The sequence below is a fragment of the Camelina sativa genome, chromosome 13 (assembly GCF_030686135.1).
Source record: "Camelina sativa cultivar CO46 ecotype springtype chromosome 13, ASM3068613v1".
In the NCBI taxonomy this organism is placed as follows: Eukaryota; Viridiplantae; Streptophyta; class Magnoliopsida; order Brassicales; family Brassicaceae; genus Camelina; species Camelina sativa.
In genome coordinates, this window is record NC_141892.1 from 7,738,681 (window position 1) to 7,757,692 (window position 19,012).

Genomic DNA, 19,012 nt, shown 5'->3' on the forward strand with positions numbered 1-19,012 from the left:
TTATCAGCGGTTTAATGAATTTTGTTTGTTTCGTTGTAGTATTTAATGTCTTTTGTTTTTCTTTAAATGAAATTTCTGTATAGAAGAAGAAGAAGAAAAAAAGCCATACAAATGGCAGAAGTGAGAACTTTGAATTCAATGTGATTGATATTTGATAAGTTATAATTACGACCTACGACCTACGACCTACGATATATTACATTCCATCATAAACTGCAATTGTTAAGATCGTTTATTTACAAAAAGAAAATCGGAATGTGGTTTCCGGCGACGGGACAATCCAGGCTGACCAAATTTAACAAGAATGAACCTGCCATCAAAGAACTAAAAACAAAGAAAGAAAAAAAAAACTGGTGTTAACAACAATTTCAGGTTATTTGTTCAAGTTTCAAAACCAATCCGGAATCAAGAACATGAGGCTACTCCCGGGTGGGTTTTGGTGGACACCATCGAGAGCTTTGAGTTTTTTTTTTTTCCCCCGAGACCCGGTATCAGCTAACAAGCTTTTGTCAAAAAAGATCTTGAAGAGCCACCAAAGCATGAAACTCAAACTACAGAGAATAAATTGAATTTTCAAAGAAGCTTTTTTATATTACCTTTCCATTCATAGCTTCCACAGCCAACTGTGCATCTTCTTTGCTGTTGAACCAAACATATCCATATCCTAAAGACTGCCGAGTCCTTTCGTTTACGATGATTTTCACTGCCAAAAAGAATAGTGTCACACGGCAACAAAACAAGATTTCACCTGGTTTCTGACTGACTGAGACCGACGCTACATGGCAATTTCCTTAAACCAAAAATAACCTAATGATTGATCCTCTTAATGCTTAGTCTCTAATCAACCCTAATAATGCATGTTTAACAAGAACACCAAGAAACCACAAATATAACAGTTACAAATTCAATCGAAAATTAAGTTAAACCTCCCTAACTCAAATCCTATAACTCTTAAACAAACTGCTTCAGAACATACCTATTGACTATGTTCAATTCAATGCTAATTCACATGTTGGTTATCGTCAAGAGTCTTGCATATAAAAAGACAGAGAGGGACTCACCATTGCTGACACGTCCAAACTCCGAGAAGACTCTCTTTAAACGACCTTCACTAACTGAATCTGGAAGCCCTGTACATTATTTTCGTATAAACCCTAGGACTACATAGGCACACAAATCAAAACTGGTAGAATCAAATCAGACATACCCTTCACGAAAATCGAAGTAGAAGGAGAAGACGCTTCTCTAATTCCATCGTCTGAATTAGCGCCGGCGACGCAGCTGATGGTCCGTAGAGGAGAACAGGGTTTGCTTCGCGCCGTATGCAATGAAGAAACCAAACGATATCTGGAAGTTTCCGTCGTTGGTAGGATGAACAATTTCCGATTTTGAGATGTTCCGATGAATTGGTGTTTGTTTAAAGCCGGGAATGAAATCGACTGACACAGAGCCATCTCTCCGTCGAGTAAGACGCCGACGACAAACCCCATAAAAGGGGGAAACGACGAACTTGTTCTGATATATGATATATCTCACATTAGGCCTTAACTGGAAAACGTGGGCCTAATATCTCGGCCCATTTAAAGTGAGAACAGAGTTGTAGTGTATGTATACTGTACGGGGATATTACTTTATTAACAATTTAGTGTATTTTAGTATAAAATTCTTTTTTTAGTATAACTAATTAGTGTACAGTACAATCTCTATAAATTAATAATGTTGGGACTATAAAATTTTAATAATTTAAAATAAAATTACTTTATCTATAATTTAACATTTATTATTTCATAATATAAATTAATAATTGTTAATTTATAAATGTATTTTTAATTGTTTAAATTCTTATAAAATAGAAATTAAGATAATTTTATTCAAATAAGCTTAGACTTTCAGATGTTATAAATTTCATGGTTTTGAAATTGGATTTTTAACTTTTAGAAAATATTATTGACAATAAATTACAAATACTATAGATAAATTCAATTATATATATATATGACATACTTAAATTGAAATTTATGGATAATAATATCAATTATTGTATTTTAATAATTTATAAAACTATCAAAATGGAAATTATGCATATCTAGAAACTTGAAACAAAAAAAATAAAAATTACTTTTGTATAACATGTTATAAAATATTTTATATCATTATAATTTGAAAATACAACATAACAATTGTTTTATAAAAATAAGTTCGAAAAGAAAATATAATTTTTAAAGCATATATTATATCAACATATGTAAATTTATATCATTAATTAGTATTAATTTTATGATATCATTAGAATCATATTTTATATAATGATTTTAAAAAATTATTATTTTATTATTTTATTAAAAAAATAATTTTTACACTAGTCCAACTTAGAACCAACAAAAGTAATTAATTTATAAAGTATTAATTTATAGAGCTATATGTCAAAATCGAAAGACTCAAAACAAACAAAAACGAATCGAGTGTGTGTATAGTTGTAAGTTTAAAGTAAACGTAGGCATCCATATACCACCTTCATCTCGACAAAAAAAGGATATAATCTTTTCGAAAATTAAGATTCGCGCTTGCTATATTAGCTCCCCTAATTCGCGATAGTTTTCATAACTACACTATAACTGCATAATTCCACCAATACCACACGAGAATAATTAAAGATTAACAACTTGTCATATAAACATAGTTAATCATTAATTAATCATTGCCCATAACTTTGGCCTCAAATTTCAAAGATGATGAGACATAACTGACTAATGCATGCACCTTTCTAAATAACAGTTTCTTCGTGTAAATTATTCGTCCTTAAATAATTCATATAGTATAAAAGTATAGCTTTATAAAATGACTGATTTGAAGGTACATAGAAGTGGAACATACTTTACTTGGACCTAAATAAAACTGAGTTAGTCAAATCACTAATAAAACATGGAATCGCTATAAGAAAATGAAAATAATTCAAGAATGCCCATTGATATCGAGTTGTTTTCTTTGACGACACGTATTGATACAAAAGCTATAAGATAAATTAAGTAATAATTGATATGTTGGAAAATAAAAAAAGTATATTAGTATATGTTATGAAAAAACAGCTTGTGGCTCGATCGAATACATCTAACGACTAACGTGTTAGACAAAGCTAATAATTGAGGCATTCAAAACTCTCTTAAGGCAACTTGGCTAATGGGAATAGTTTTTGACATCCACTCTCACATTTTGGTCCAATCATTAATTTTTTCTTACAATATTTATACCTCAACAAATGTTATATTTAGTTATGGAAAAAAAAAGGAAGAAAATAATCATTTGTCTATTGGAAGTTTGGAACAAACGCGTACTGGTAGACAATATATCGCTAGCAAAATTAACAATTTACATGTTCTAGTATGATTATATTTGTATATACATATACCAAAAATAATATGCATGCAACTGCTAAGCAGTCATTGTTTAAAAACATATCACTACACTAAGTTACCTAAATTCAGCTAATTTTTCACATTTTCTAAAACAGGGTAAGTACGTAACAGATTAATAAACCAAGTTCGGAGAAGAAAAAAAGAAACAATCAAATAGAAGGTGATGTAATGATATTAAGATATTTAGAAGAAGTCATCTAAAAGGAGGTCCTGAGCTTTCTTCCCACGAGTTTGATCTTGAGCGGGGGATTAAAGCCCCAAAATAAAGTATTATCAGAAATTACGGATTTTATTTACAAAAAGTCAAAAACAGATAAATATACACATGTATTTTTTTTTTTAACTACACCTTCACGCATTCAACAATTATAAATACATTAATTATGTTTAAATAGCAAAAGGATGTAAAAAGACAATTAACAGTAATAGAGATGTGCATAGTAGTTTAGTGATAGACTTAGAATAGTAAATAAATTGTTTTTACATATAGGTATGGGATGGAATAATTCCTAAGTTCTATCAATATAGACGGTCTTCTTTAAAAAAATCTGTTTTTAAAATACATATATAGATATTAATTATATAAAAAAAGAAGAACAGACGAATTGTTTTCCGTACACATATTATAAGTTATAAATTAAAAAATGGCGTCTTTTTTCTATGAGAAAAACGATTTTCTGGGCGATGACGGTTTCTTTGGTCGTCGGCCATGTTTTCTTTTTTCGGAGTGTTTTTTCGATCGATTTAAGTTTATTGTGTTAAAAATCGATGGTTTATTTCTGTCTGGTCAATTCCATAGCAGTTTTCGGTCTCCGTTTTTCATGGAAGATAACTACCATCAAAAACCGCCATGGCCAGATAACTACCATCGAAAACCGCCATGGCCAGATAACAATAAAATCCTCCAATGTTCTGTTATTTCTCCCTCTCGTTTCTGTTATACTGTAACGAAACTCCGATTACAACAATGAGTGATAATCTTCGGTCTTCTTTGCAAGATTTGGATCTGGGAATTGATGATGTCCCAGTTGCATTACCACCAGAATTCTGTGCCAGAGCCACTGAAATCAATCGATTTTCCTTGGTGGTTTCCACTGTCAATCCCAGGAAGCAGAATCTCCGGGCTTTGATTAATAACATGCCGCGTGTTTGGGGCTTCCCAAGAACTTGTTATGGGCAAATATTGGGTGGCGGCAAAGCACAGTTCGTCTTCCAATCTGAAGCACGGATGAATTTGGTACTCACAAGGGGACCGTGGGATTTTAATGACTGGATGGTGACTGTTCACCATTGGTATCCAAACATCACTATGGAGGAAATGAAGATAATTCCTTTCTAGGTGCAAATCAGAGGAATCCCATTGCTATACCTCTCAAATGCCATGGCCAGGTACATGGGTAATAAAATAGGATATGTTAGGGAGGTTGACTTTGATGAGAATGCTAGAATGGTTGAGTTTGTTAGGGTTAGAATGGATTAGAATATAGATTCTCCCCTGCGTTTTAAACGAAACTTTCAGTTTGTTGAGAATAGCAACACATTGATCCAGTTCCGCTTTGAGAGATTGAAGAACTTTTGTACCAAATGCGGTTCTCTCCAGCATGATGTGAAAGAGTGTGTCCTGAATGCTTTCTATGATGATCCGGGAATGGATAGTGATGATAACAATGATGATGATGGTCATCCGAATATAAAAATGATGTGGGGGACAATGCGGCTTCAGAGAACACTCTTCAGACATTTGATCCGTATGTTCCAATTCCAGGACTACAAATGGCTTCTGCTGCGTACAAACAAGTGAATGGAGAACCATTAGAATCATCAATGGCAAGTGTCTTCGAAGACACAGACCTTACTGCTGAGAGACTTTGCTTTTTACACGCCAACTAATCAACAAAGACGAGTTCACCAAGAAGGATTTTCTGGAGGAAGAAACTGATAATTCAAATGCTCCTTGGGCGAGGGGAAAGAGAGTTAGATTCAAAACATACTATCGCGAAGTTGAAGCTGCAGAGGATAAGGCGGTTCTGAGCCATATCCGTAAGAAAACGAGAGGACCTGAATCTCAAGGATCCAACACACCAACCTACGGAGGCACGGGGGGCCCAGTACCCCCAAAACCACCATGAGAGTCGCTTTCTGGAATTGTCAGGGTGTTGGAACACCGCTGACTCGTTTGAGATTAGCTCGCTTATGTAAAATAACTAAGTGTGATGTTCTGTTTTTAATTGAAACTTTAAATATGTGTGCTGTTGTAAAGGATTTGGCTACTTTCTTAGGATTCCCTAACGTTATCACGCAACCTCCACAAGGTAGAAGTGGAGGTTTAGCGTTATTATGGACGAATGCTGTTTCGATATCCAAGATTTGTAAGGATAATCGAGTGATCGATGTAAAACTTAAATATTATGATGTGTGTTTCTATTTGTCTTGTGTTTATGGTCACCCAAATCAAAGTTTAAGACACATATTATGGGAAAGACTTAAACATATAGGCACAAATAGAATAGGTCGATGGATGCTCCTTGGAGACTTCAATGAAATTTTGTCTAACTCGGAGAAGATGGGAGGACCTATGAGGGATGAATGGAGTTTTCGAAACTTCCATCATACGGTTTCAGTCTGTGACATCAAAGACATGAGATCAAGAGGAGATCGGTTCTCTTGGGTGGGAGAACGTCATAGACACACAGTGAGATGTTGCCTAGACAGTCTTTATTAACAAGACATGGTGTACTATGTTTCCAATCTCAGAGACTCAGTTTCTTGAATACACTGGATCATACCACAAACCAGTATTAATTAACATTAGTGTTATTGAACACATTGTTAAAAAATCATTCCGGTTTGATAAGAGATTAATCCATCATCCAGGATTCAGAGACTGTTATACAAGGATGGTCAGTCACACAGAGAAATGAAAATAACTATTTGATAACAGATCAAATTCGCAATTATCGTCAAGCATTATCATGGTTTAAACACCGCAAGAACATGAACTCTCTCAACGCATTGATGATTTACAATTTCAAATCAATAAATGTATGTCAAGTTTTCACAGAGTAGTTCGACAAAGAATCCCACAATTACATAATCTACTGGAACAAGCATACCATGATGAAGAGGTATGCTGGCAACAAAAGAGCAGATCACAATGGATGGTACATGGAGATCGTAACACCAGCTACTTTCAAGCATATGCAAAGACTCGATATGCCAAGAACTATATTGCCAGTATAAAGGATGAACTAGGTACACTGCATCGAGGGGAGACAAAGATTGGTAAGGTTGCAGAACAATATTTTCTAACAGTCTACAAAACTTCCGGGATCCCTGTATCACCGATTGATTTTGCTGATTTCAGACCAACAGTTAGTTCTTCAATCAATGACGAACTAATCCGAGACTTCATAGACAAGGAGATTTACAATGCCTTATGTCTAATTGGTGATGAAAGAGCTCCAGGTCCTGATGGATTAACTGCAAGATTCTACAAAGAATGCTGGGACATTGTTGGACCAGATGTGGTTCGTGAAGTAAAATTTTTCTTCGAAACATCAATGATGCGTCCAGGAATTAATCACACCAATATATGTATGATCCCAAAGATCAACAATCCAAATACACTTGCGGATTTCAGACCAATAGCCTTATGCAATGTATTATATAAGATCATTTCAAAAAAAATTTGTTGCTAGACTAAAAACACATCTTGATGCGATAGTTTCTGATTTCCAAGCAGCATTTATCCCTGGTCGGATGATAACAGACAATATATTGGTAGCTCATGAACTGATGCATGCTCTAAAAGTAAGAAAGAGAGTATCTAAAACCTACATGGTTGTTAAAACTGATGTCAGTAAAGCTTATGACAGAGTAGAATGGAGTTTTTTGGAGACAACTTTAAAGTTGTTTGGCTTCTGTGACAAGTGGATAAGTTGGATAATGGCTACGGTTCAAACAGTCCATTACTTAGTGTTGATTAACGGCTCTCCATTTGGATCAATTATGCTAGAAAGAGGAATACGGAAAGGAGATCCTCTTTCTCCTTACTTATTCATCTTATGTGCGGACATCCTAAGCCATTTAATCAAAACAAGGGTCTCGGAAGGTGATATTCGTGGGATTCGAGTTGGGAATGGTGTTCCTGCAATCACACACTTACAATTCGTAGACGACTCTCTGTTTTTTTGTCAGGCAAATGTCAGGAATTGCAAAGCATTGAAGGAGATTTTTGATGTATACGAGTACTATTCTGGTCAGAAAATAAACACATCAAAGTCAATAATTACTTTTGGTTCAAAGGTTTATGGATCCACACAAAACAGATTAAAAGAGGTACTTCAAATTACAAATAATGGTGGCAATGGAAAGTATTTAGGTCTCCCCGAACAGTTTGGGAGAAAGAAAAAAGAGATGTTTGAGTATATAATAGACACCGTCAAAAAAAAAACTTCTGGATGGACATCTAAGCTACTTTCTCCTGCTGGAAAAGAAATCCTTCTAAAGACAATAGCACTCTCAATGCCAGTCTTCTCAATGTCTTGCTTTAAACTTCCTCAAGGAGTTGTTGATGATATTGAGACACTACTAATTAAGTTATAGTGGGACAAAAATTCTCAACATAAAAGCATACCATGGATTTGCTTGGCGAAGACTGCAATATTCAAAAAGAGAAGGAGGATTAGGTTTTCGTGATCTAGCTAAATTCAATGATGCTCTTTTAGCTAAACAAGCATGGAGATTATTAGGAAACCCAAACTCAATACTAGCAAGACTGCTAAAGGCAAGATACTTCAAAGACACTTCAATTTTTGAGGCAAAATCACAAAAATATCAATCTTATGGATGGTCATCTATGCTGGTGGGTATTTATCTAATCAAGAAAGGCTCTTATTGGGAACTAGGAGATGGAGCTCATATTCGAATTGGGAGAGATAACTTTATTGCGACTGATCCTCCTAGACCGATTGAAGTTATAGAAGAAGTTGCAGATTATCCAATTCAAAACTACATCAAAGTATATGGCTGTAATCGTTTCTGGAAAAATGAATTACTTGCAGCTCATGTCTCCTTCGAAGACATAACGAGGCTCCAACAAATGCATATTCCATCACAAGTGTGTGAGGACAAACTCTTTTGGAACTATCATTCATCGGGAGAATACACTTTTAAATCAGGGTATTGGTTTGCTACACATGAACAAGAGTATAGACATGAATTACCACCCCTCCCACATGGTTCTGTCATTATCAAGAACAGGATATGGAAACTTCCTATCCTTCCGAAAATAAAACACTTCCTGTGGCGTGTGTTATCTCAAGCTATAAAGACAAAAACTAGACTGAACACACAGGACATGAACTTAGATCCAATTTGTTCAAGATGTGGACTACACGACGAAACAATTTACCACATTCTGTTTGAATGCTCATATGCTAAATTGGTATGGCAGTTGGCTAACTTACCAACTATATCACTAACACATTTCCAAACCAATCTCAAGAGCATCCTTAATGCTTTCTTGGATGTTCAGCTTAATAGTGTGACATCGACTGAGCAAATTTTACTTCCTTTCTGGTTCATGTGGAAAATATGGAAATCACGAAACAAGTATGTTTTTGAAAATTTCAATGCTAGCCTGATGTCAATACATGTGCAGACAAGATCTGAAGTACAGAACTGGGTAGAAGCGACAAATAGACAAAGAGAACAAGCTACTATTCATGGCACAACATCAGACGCAACTTAATGGTGTCCTCCACAATTTCAATTTGTTAAATGCAACTTCGATGCAATATTTGATGAGATTAATCAATAAGTTACAGGAGGATAGATTATCCGTGATCACACAAGGGAAAGTTTAGCATGGGGAGCAAGCAAATTAGGATCTGCAAGATCACCACTAGAGGCGGAAACAAAGGCATTACTAGGAGCAATACAACAAGTTTGGATAAGAGGTTTTACTTCGGTCGTTTTCGAAGGAGATTGCAGAATTCTCATTGACAACATCAATGGCAAAACGATTAATGTAGCTATTAGAAGTATTTGCATAGACATAGCTTATTGGGCAACAAAGTTCAAGGATAAGAAATTTGACTTCGTTAGACGAAACTGCAACCGCTCAGCTCATGTTTTAGCAAAATATGGATGTAGCTCATGTTTTAGCAAAATATGGATGTAGTCATGTAGATTTTTATTCTAGTTCTGTGTACAAGCTTCCGTGGCTAATCTCAACCATGTATCACTCTAACATTGGTTAATCAATATAATTTTATTTAGACGAAAAAAAAATTAGAAATTAAAAATGTAAGGATTAGATTTAGAAAAGAAAGTCATGCCAATTTGTTAGAAAAAAGGGCAAGCAATTTTTCATATTTTGGGTAAGAGATGGACAGAAGGTGTGGCGGTGGGTAGTGGGCATCAACTCACAGAAGAATCTCTCCTTCCTTAATCCTTATGTTAGTACTTTTAGTAGTGATACAATATTTTCTTGTGGACAAATAAACAGATGTAATTTCTATCCAATGTGTTAATTAATCGTAATTAAAATTCCTCCATTCGTCTTTTTTAAAGGCTAAAAAAAGCTTATCCATGAAACATGAATTGTTTAACTAGCAGCAAACCAAACCAGCCCAAAAAAAAGTAAAAAAAATAACTATAAATGGACAGAGACACAAATCATAAATAATCACTTGAGAGCCGTTTGATTGAATTATTTAAACCACATCACGTCACAACTGGAGGACCCAACACACACGCATCGGACGGCAACACGCCGTCAAAAGTGGGGTCTATGTTTCCAAACAAAACTCCATTTTTCTAGTCCGTTGGAACCCTTTATTCTTTGTTTTTTTTCGAGCCAAAACCGCGTTGACAAACGAGCTCTTTTTGTCTTAAACCTAGCCTAATCCACCGTATAAACCGTACACTATTCCGGACCCGATCCTAGCCCTAAAGTACACTGTACCGAAAGAAAAACAAAAAAAACAAAGGAACAACTGTCTGCGTCCGCCCCGCGCGTCCGCTTCAGTTCCCCTCAAAACTGGTTTTTTTTTTCTTCTCCGTTAAACCGTAACACACTTTTTTTTTAGTAACATACTTGTAATGAAAACGTCATCATCTTCTTCGAGACAGCTACGACCCATCTCGCCACGTGGCATTATCATGGTTATATCCTCTTTCCGACCAGTCTCGCCACGTGTCATTTATTGTGGTTTAAAACTTCCCTTTTTTTTTGTTATATATATATATATTCTCCATCCGTTTTTTTTTTACCGTGAAATCGCTGCCACGGCGGCTGGGAGCGGCGGGACGGCGGAGATCTCGGGAAGGAGAATATCGGTGCCGTCCAAATGGAGGTCGTCGCTGTAATTTAAGAACCTATCGACGGCGAGTGCGCTCGGGCGAGCCACAGCGTTTTCCCAAGCCTCGTCGGCTTCTATTCCTCGCCGGAGAAAAACCTCTGTCGCGTAGACGCGGTGCATGTTCCATTTCCACTGCTTGTAAAGCCTCTGAATCTTCTGTAACTGACGGCACGCAAGCAAACAAGTGTTCTCTTTAATCTTCTCAATCGCTGTTTCAAGAAGTCTCTCCGTCGTCTCCGCCGGATAGTTCCGCATCTCCGACCGGAGAAATTCGTCTAGCTCCGGAACTCCGATGGCACGGCGGATTCCGGCAGAATAATCCGACGAAGACGGATCAAATATGCGGCGAACCTCGTCGACGAGTCCCATCTCAACCATCTTATCAACTCGCTCCGAGACAAACGAGTGTAAAACCGGTCTAGAGACGTCAACCCACAAGAAACAACAATTGTACCTTAACCGGAAGTCAACGCAATTGTTGACCAAAGCCTCGATGTAAGAATTAGAACCACCGGCTATGATGGGGACTCGGTCTCTCTGGACAATTGACTCAACGGCCCTGATTGCTTCCCTTTGGAAATCCTCCGCCGTGAAATCTTCGTAAGTGTCGTGGACGGTGCCGAGAAGGTGGTGAGGTACGCCGAGGCTTTCCTCTGGAGTGACTTTGTTGGTGACTATGTCGAGACCTTTGTAGACTTGGATCTTGTCGGAGTTCACGATCTCCGCCGGAAAACGAGTGGCCAAGTCGATTGCAAGACGGGATTTTCCAGTTCCGGTGGCTCCCATGACGAAAACGACCTTGTCTTTTCGCCGGAAAAACGGACCGTCGACCATGTTTCCTTGGAAGTTTAACAATGGTTGATGAATCACTTGTCTTAGAGCCCTCATGCATGGCTTCATTCTTATAAAACCTTCCCCTGCTGGACAAAATTATATAATTAATATTTTAAAGACAGATCTAATTAGAAGCATAATATAACAAAGGCATAATAACATGCAATAGATTCGTTTGGGGTCAAAGTAGAGACACCGTTCCCGTATATTACTAACCTTGAAGTGGCTTGTTCCCCGGAGCACTGTCTCTTCCCTGTCAATCGTTATAAATTTTCTATAAGAAAAAATGTAACAATAATCTTCTACTTATCTTGTTAATTGGGAAATCTTGAAAATAAATGTGAGTAGAAGGCAAGTTACAGATTCTAGCTCATCAGGTGTATGTGAATAATTAGTGATAGTTACATATGCATGATATAGAGAGAGATACACTGAAACTATATTTGCTCTCAACGAGCATATGTTGTTGATGAAGAAAGATCGGGGCTTCGAAGAATTTATAGTGGCTGGAATGTTACAGTGACATGCTGTTCGTTTTGTTTTAAATATATATATATATATATTTACATATACTTGCTTCATAACACGTGTCTCAAAATGATACATACATATATCACTACAGCTTCACTAAAGAATCATTGAGTGTGATTGGTTCTGTCACTAATTAATGATTTAATTTTGTTTCTATCGCCCAAACAACTCTGATGGTGCCTGTTTTGAAGACGTCTGAACTGTTTCTTCAGTAGTAACTACGACAACGAATTTAGCGCTTGTTGAAAACCAGCAACAAGTTTCAAAAATATATAAAATTCCAAAACCATTTTCGAAGTTTTTTTTGGTTAACATTTTCTAAGTTTTGAGAAAAACAAATGCGTTGTATCAGAAATCTCAAATACCCTAGCATGTTTGATTGGACCTTATTATCATACAAATATAGAAATCTGATTTCAAAGTTAGTGGAATCAACTAAAACTATATTGGTTATGATGCGATTTCTGACTCGAATAAATTAAGGTCTCGAAGCTCTTTTATAATTTTTGGCTTTCGGTTTTTAGCTTTTTCTTATTTGGCTTATTCCCAAAGACCCGTTTCATTTTGTTAATTGCCACTAACTTTTTATTAATTGAAATGGTTAAACATATATATATAGTACATTGGTATGGGTGTTTACTGTTTAGGTATAACCAAAACATGTACAAACGTATGATGAAAAATCACATCAATAGCCTTTCAAACCTAAAAGCTCTACAGAATTGAAATATATATTCCACTAGATTTGATTGAAACTTACTGATCTTAATTAACAAAGGCCGAGAATAATAAAAATTAATGAAAACTTAATATTCTAAAAGTTATTTAAACGTATAAAGATGTTTGTTTTGTTAGGAAACTGAATGTGACCATGCAAAAAAATGAATCAAATAGTACAAGATTCGTTTGCAATTTCACTTCATATATTTTCTACACCAACATAAAACCAACGCAACATTATATACCTAGAAAAGATTACTACAGTTCAAAACTTAAACAATCTGTTACAATTCTTATGAAAAGAGAATCATATAAAAATTTGCTTGTACGAGAGTTCTTATCATTAGACAAACATAGATTATATCATATATGATGAATTCAAATTAGTGGATTGGACAAACTTATATTGATTTGACGTTTAGTGAATGAATAAATTAAGATATCATATTGGGTTAACCTCTAACGATGAAAATGATGATGTATAATGTCGTTCAATTTTTTAGTAACAATGTTTATCGAATTCAAAAATTTAATAGTTAAATGCACGCTTGTTATTATTAAAATTAATATATTCCATTTTCTATGGCCTCAAAGACCAACCAAAAGCCTCTAAGGTCAGACTTTGAGATTTGATTGGCCATTGACCACGTCGAGTTTTTTTTTGTTTTCTTTCTTTTTTTTTTTCCGATCGAAGAAAGTACCCTCACGTGGGTCACCACTATAAGAGAATATAACAAAGTTAATATATAATATTGATGTTGATGGTTGGTGTGCAAATATTACGATGAAAATGTTTAGTAATTCATCACAAATAGATTAATTAACTTTAAACTGTCTAAGAGAATGTAACTAAACAAAAATCAATACCAATTTATAATTAACTAGTTACATAGTTTGCCAAAAAGAAATAGTTATATAGTTATGCTTATTTGTTCCGTCTACAAATTCATGATACATGCATAACTCAATATTGTACATACTACATACATATATAACTCTTTCACAAAAAAAGAAGTTATATATACATATAACTCAATATACAGAATATCTTATTTTGCACTATGAAATCTTATATATGCATAGTGTTAATTCCAAAAATGACATGCATGGTCGAAGTATGGGTTGACGTAAGGTTGAAATAGAATTTTAATAAATTTCTATCGGTTGACAAGAAAAAAAAAAAATAAAAAAAAATAATTGACACAAATATATAATTCCAAACAGAAGTGGGGCTGTTTATGGAGGGTGATATTATATAGCTTTCATGAAACTATTAATATTCATTATTATTATGATGGTGTAGTTGCAGATTAAAGTATCCAAAAATACAAAATGGGTATAGTCAACTTTAGCTAAAGAAATGGCTAATGGATACTTCGTTAAAATGATTTTTATTTATTTACTTATAATTTATTTCAGTGTTAGGGGTCTATGTTTAATCATCCGTCATATAAAAAAGTAGCAATCACCAGGTGACAACAATTTGGGGGGATCTATTTATTTTCAACAACGCGACGAGCAATGGAATTTGCTTTTCTCTGAAGAAAATACAAAAAAAAAATTGTTCGATGCTTAATTTATCACTATTTCGATTGATACAACAAGACGGATATAAAAGTTGTTACTAGAAATTGTTATGGGATCATAAAAGTTGTTATGGTATTGTAAAAATTACCTAGTAAAAATAAGTTGCTAATGTCTATTGTGATTTGTCATCTATATACAAAAAGCAAAAAGTGAACCTTTTGCAGAAAAAAAAACAACTCACGCAGTACTTGAAACTAGTTATGTTTTTGTAGTATTTTAGTTCAGTATTAAACACTTTAATCGTAATTCTTTTTACTTAAACCTTACACATGTTAATCAGGTTATACAGTACTTAAACCTTACACATGTTAATCAGGTTATACAGTACTTATTTTTTCCGTAAGAAAAAGTGTCCGTACACTCGTTAAAAAGAAACATAGATTTGACATTGATAGCTATTTATTCTCTTCGAATTTTCTTTTTCCCTAATCTTTTAAGTAGCGATTCAGGGTTGGGGCCTCTGCCGATGACTTAATTACCATGACCCTTTATTATTTTAAAAATAAAAAATCGAGTTTTATTCGGTTCAACAATAGTAATATTGCAACTATCAAAGTTTTATAGAAAAACAACAAATTGATTAAAATTATCTAATTAAGTGCCCCTTTTCAAAATAAAAAATGTTATCATGGTCCAAAGTGGAGATAGGGTTTCTCATATATTATAACATTTTTTGGGAATCCATTTGGGCCTATGAGGCATAAGAATAAATACATATACAAGCAGACAAATAAGTAATAGACTGAGAACAGAATGAACAAAAATATAAATATAAAATATTTCTTAGGAAGCTCAACTAGAAGCCTCGCTTTTTTTTTTTTTTTTTTTTTTTTTTTTTTATCAAAGAAGTCTAGCTAGGGCTCTTGTACATACAGAAAGGAATATATATATATATATATAAAGTAAATAGAATTTTTTTTTGGGTTTAGATAATTGTAAATTTGTTGTTACAAAAATATTTTGGTAGTATGCATGTATACTATATTATTATGTATCTTCTTCTACCAAAAAATATATTATCGTGTATCTTGAGCAAGATACAGTAAAACCTCTATAAATTAATAATATTGGGACCAGGAAAATCTATTAATTTATAAAGGTTTTAATTTCTTGATAAATTAATAATTATTAATTTATAGAGAGACTTTCCTAAATAACAATTATCATGTTTTGACGATAGCACTCAAAGATTTTTATACAGTAAAAATATCAAAAATGAACTCGAATAAAAATTAATGTGTCGATATATACATATATTTGGATAATTCTATATAATTATTAATTTATATTATTGATGGGACCATATATTTACAAAGGATTTTTTAAAAAAATATTATTTGATTATATTATCGAATAGTGTCCAAAATTACATTAGTCCCAACTTGAAAACAGATAAATTTATTAATTTATAAAAGTTATTAATTTACCAAGTATTAATTTATAGAGGTTCTACTGTATTAAGGTTACCAAACATATTCACCGTTTTTTTTTCAAAACATCAATCAGAAAAGTTAATATGACTTGTGACTTTGGAGAAGAAAAATGATTTGCAAGATTTCTTTTTGTAAAAGACAAATTTATTAATTAAAAGGAAAATGGTAATATCACCTTTAAGAAAGAAAATAATCCAGTTTTAGGAACGAAACATTTGTCAGTAAAATCGAAGTCATAACTTAGCCAAACCTAGCAATCAAGCTTAACGATATCCATAGTTAAGCCATAGTTTTAGGATAGAGCTTGGGAGTGTTGACTCCGCACACGAATATAATCAAAGAATTAAAGATAACTTATATAATTCAGTCTCGCGTTTAAATTCAATACTGTAATATTTAGTGGTGACAAATTGACAATAAAAAATGATACGAAGATGGTTAATAATTTTAAAATTAAGATTAGTCGTCATTTGCATAAAAGATGGATTTTCCTACATGTGTACTCATTTGCAAATGATTAATCGATCGACCACACTCTTAGAATCACCCACTCTCTCTCTCTCATCACCTTTTTTCATTTTTGTAAAAAAACATAAATTACACCACACCCATTATTTTGGATTTGATAGAGTATTCGATAATGGGCGTTCATATAAATTAGAAAGAAATTACATTATGTACATAGTTAGATTCGGACGCACGTAGCATTCATCTTCACTCCGATTCGTGTTTCAATGAATATGTCCAAATTATTAAAGAGAGTTTCATAGCTTTGGTCCAAAAACCTTTTTTTTTGTTTTCTTCTTGGAGCATAATGTACAAATTAAGAGTGTTTTTAGACCATATCCAGCTCATCTGCATAATAATCTCCAAAATGGAGTTTGAAGTTAAATTTCTTCAAATCAATCTCTATTTTCATTTCTAATATCAAAATTTTTATTTTTTCTAATCTATATTTGGAGATCTCTATTTCTATTTTAAACTAAAATTTAGAGATTTTTATTTTTAACTCCATAATGGAATAGAGTTGGAAAAAACTCCTTACTCTCTATATTGTTTTTTTTTATTAGAAAAATGGGCCAGAGATGGTCTTAGTCATAGAATCTTTAAATGGTAAAAAACTAAAAATATCCCATTTTCTGCATTTTTCATGATTAATATCTATGTTGGCAGAAATAATTCGTAGCATAGTGCTGCAGTATTTCCATTTCATTACCTTTTTGTTTCTTAAAATTATTTATCACAAATCTATTAATTGTGATTTGTATTTTACATTACAAAATATACTAGGTTAGAGCATTCCTATGTATTTCTCCATTTTATTTTTATTTTAGAGTTAAAAATGAAGATTTTCAAATTATAGTGTAATATAAAAATGGAAGTTTTCAAATGTAGAGAAAAAATGCAGATGAGTTGGAGTAAAATTGACTCAAAAACTCTAATTTAGAGATGAAAATGAAAATGGGTAAGAGATGATTTTAAGGCATTTGTAGTGGAGGTTGCTCCTATCGTTACTCTTATTAAAAAATAATAAAAAGATGAGAGAGAAAGTAAAGAAAGAATAACGTTTCTTGCTGGAGAATTTTGAGAATGGTTTGAGAAACGCTTCTCGACATGTGTCATTCATTTATTGGCACACATTTTTAAAAATAAATAAAAAATAAAAATATGTAATAAAAATATCTTTTTTTTTTATTTTCTGAATAACATTGAGTCGTTCTCGACTAAAGATGGTGTTATATATCTTATGAAGTGTCACATCCAACATTCATATTTGAATATATATATATTCTCGACTAATGTTCTCGACTATATATATATATATATATATATTCATATTTGAATATGAATGTTCTCGACTATATATATATATATATATATATTTTTTTTTTTGATTAGAAAATAGCTAACTCATAAATTTATCATTGTCAAACGTCAATCATTGTTACTACGAGACAATAATAAATTTTATATAGCAATAACTAATAGCTATAAAGTCTATAAGATTAATTAAAAAAAACAAAAAAAACTAATAGTCAGTCCACTAATGCTTAGATTAAGAAAATCGTTGTCATGATGGGAAATTTCTGTTCACAAACCATATATAGTGAAATCTGAATCATACATTTTGGGATGTATTGAAACCATTATTTAAGAAGATTTTATGGGATTTAAGAAATTTGGAATTTTGATAGATTTTTGGAAAGTTGATATGATTTATGTTAAAATTCTTTTAAATCCCACCTAAAACCATGAGATTTAGATTTCTGTATTTCTAACTAAATAAAATCCTCTTAAATTCTCCATAATCCCTAAGAGGGATATTGAACTTGTATTTTAAGGGATTTGGTGGGATTTGAATATTTTAGGTTTTTACAAGATTTGATTGGCTTTTAGAAGATTTCTGGTTATTTGTTAGAGTTTTTATATATTTTTCTAAAAACACTTTGTGATTTGGTGAGATTTTATTATTAGATTTTGGGAGATTTTAGGGTACTTTATAACAAAAAAAAAATGCATTTAGAACTTAGATGACGATGATGGATGCTCTCGACTTCTCATCGATTTGTCATGAGACTGACCGTCACAAAGTGAATTCATCATCGCTTACCTTGCACCACCTGCCTCCAGCGTCGGAAACCACCACTTTGACAGGTTTAACGACGAGCAATTCACGTCTGTCTTCAACGACTACATACACAACAACCACAATCATCACCATCACAACAACAACTTCAACGACAATATCTACGGTAATACGCCGTCCAATCACAATAGCATTAGCGATGATAATAGCAAAGAAACACACCCATCCCATCATGATCATCACATGGACAACATAGCCTACCAAAACAATCTTATGTTCCATGTTTTTATTTTTCTGGATTAACAAGGGATTAGATTGATGAGAAGTAAGCTTAGGAGATTGGTTTACATGTGTGTTGGTTGTTGTGCAGTATTGTGTATTGTCTTTGAGGTGACAAGAGTTTAATGTGGATACGATTTGTTGTAACTTGCAAAGAAAAGGACAGTGTATTCATCCTCGGGATCAACATAAGGAACGAGAATAAGGAGATGCGAAGACCACCAAAACCACCAGCAAAGCGGTGGAGAGAAGTAGTCGGGT

General features: G+C 33.4%; 2 protein-coding genes and 1 pseudogene across 4 annotated transcripts; 1 reads left to right on the top strand and 2 right to left on the bottom strand.

Annotated features, from left to right (window-relative positions):
- Positions 1–112: 112 nt before the first annotated feature.
- On the bottom strand, positions 113–1,514 carry LOC104735964 (organelle RRM domain-containing protein 2, mitochondrial). 2 transcript variants are annotated; one of them, XM_010455864.3, is made up of 4 exons: positions 1,208–1,514; positions 1,062–1,121; positions 597–703; positions 113–324 (listed from the first exon to the last, which is right to left on the bottom strand). In XM_010455864.3, exons 1-4 carry the CDS (start codon positions 1,488–1,490, stop codon positions 223–225), a joined length of 552 nt encoding a protein of 183 aa, XP_010454166.3. In that variant the 5' UTR covers positions 1,491–1,514; the 3' UTR covers positions 113–222. The 2 variants fall into 2 exon arrangements, with proteins under 2 accessions (XP_010454166.3, XP_010454165.3); XM_010455863.3 differs by having other exon boundaries at positions 1,062–1,130; positions 1,208–1,512.
- Positions 1,515–4,380: 2,866 nt separating this feature from the next.
- On the top strand, positions 4,381–5,542 carry LOC147929293 (uncharacterized; annotated as a pseudogene).
- Positions 5,543–10,094: 4,552 nt separating this feature from the next.
- Positions 10,095–12,077, bottom strand: LOC104735965 (adenylate isopentenyltransferase 5, chloroplastic). 2 transcript variants are annotated; one of them, XM_087480173.1, is made up of 3 exons: positions 11,975–12,077; positions 11,831–11,867; positions 10,095–11,700 (listed from the first exon to the last, which is right to left on the bottom strand). In XM_087480173.1, the coding sequence occupies exon 3, from the start codon at positions 11,678–11,680 to the stop codon at positions 10,688–10,690; it is 993 nt and encodes a 330-aa protein (XP_087336299.1). In that variant the 5' UTR covers positions 11,681–11,700; positions 11,831–11,867; positions 11,975–12,077; the 3' UTR covers positions 10,095–10,687. The 2 variants fall into 2 exon arrangements, with proteins under 2 accessions (XP_087336299.1, XP_087336297.1); XM_087480171.1 differs by having other exon boundaries at positions 10,095–11,697; positions 11,975–12,076.
- Positions 12,078–19,012: the final 6,935 nt, after the last annotated feature.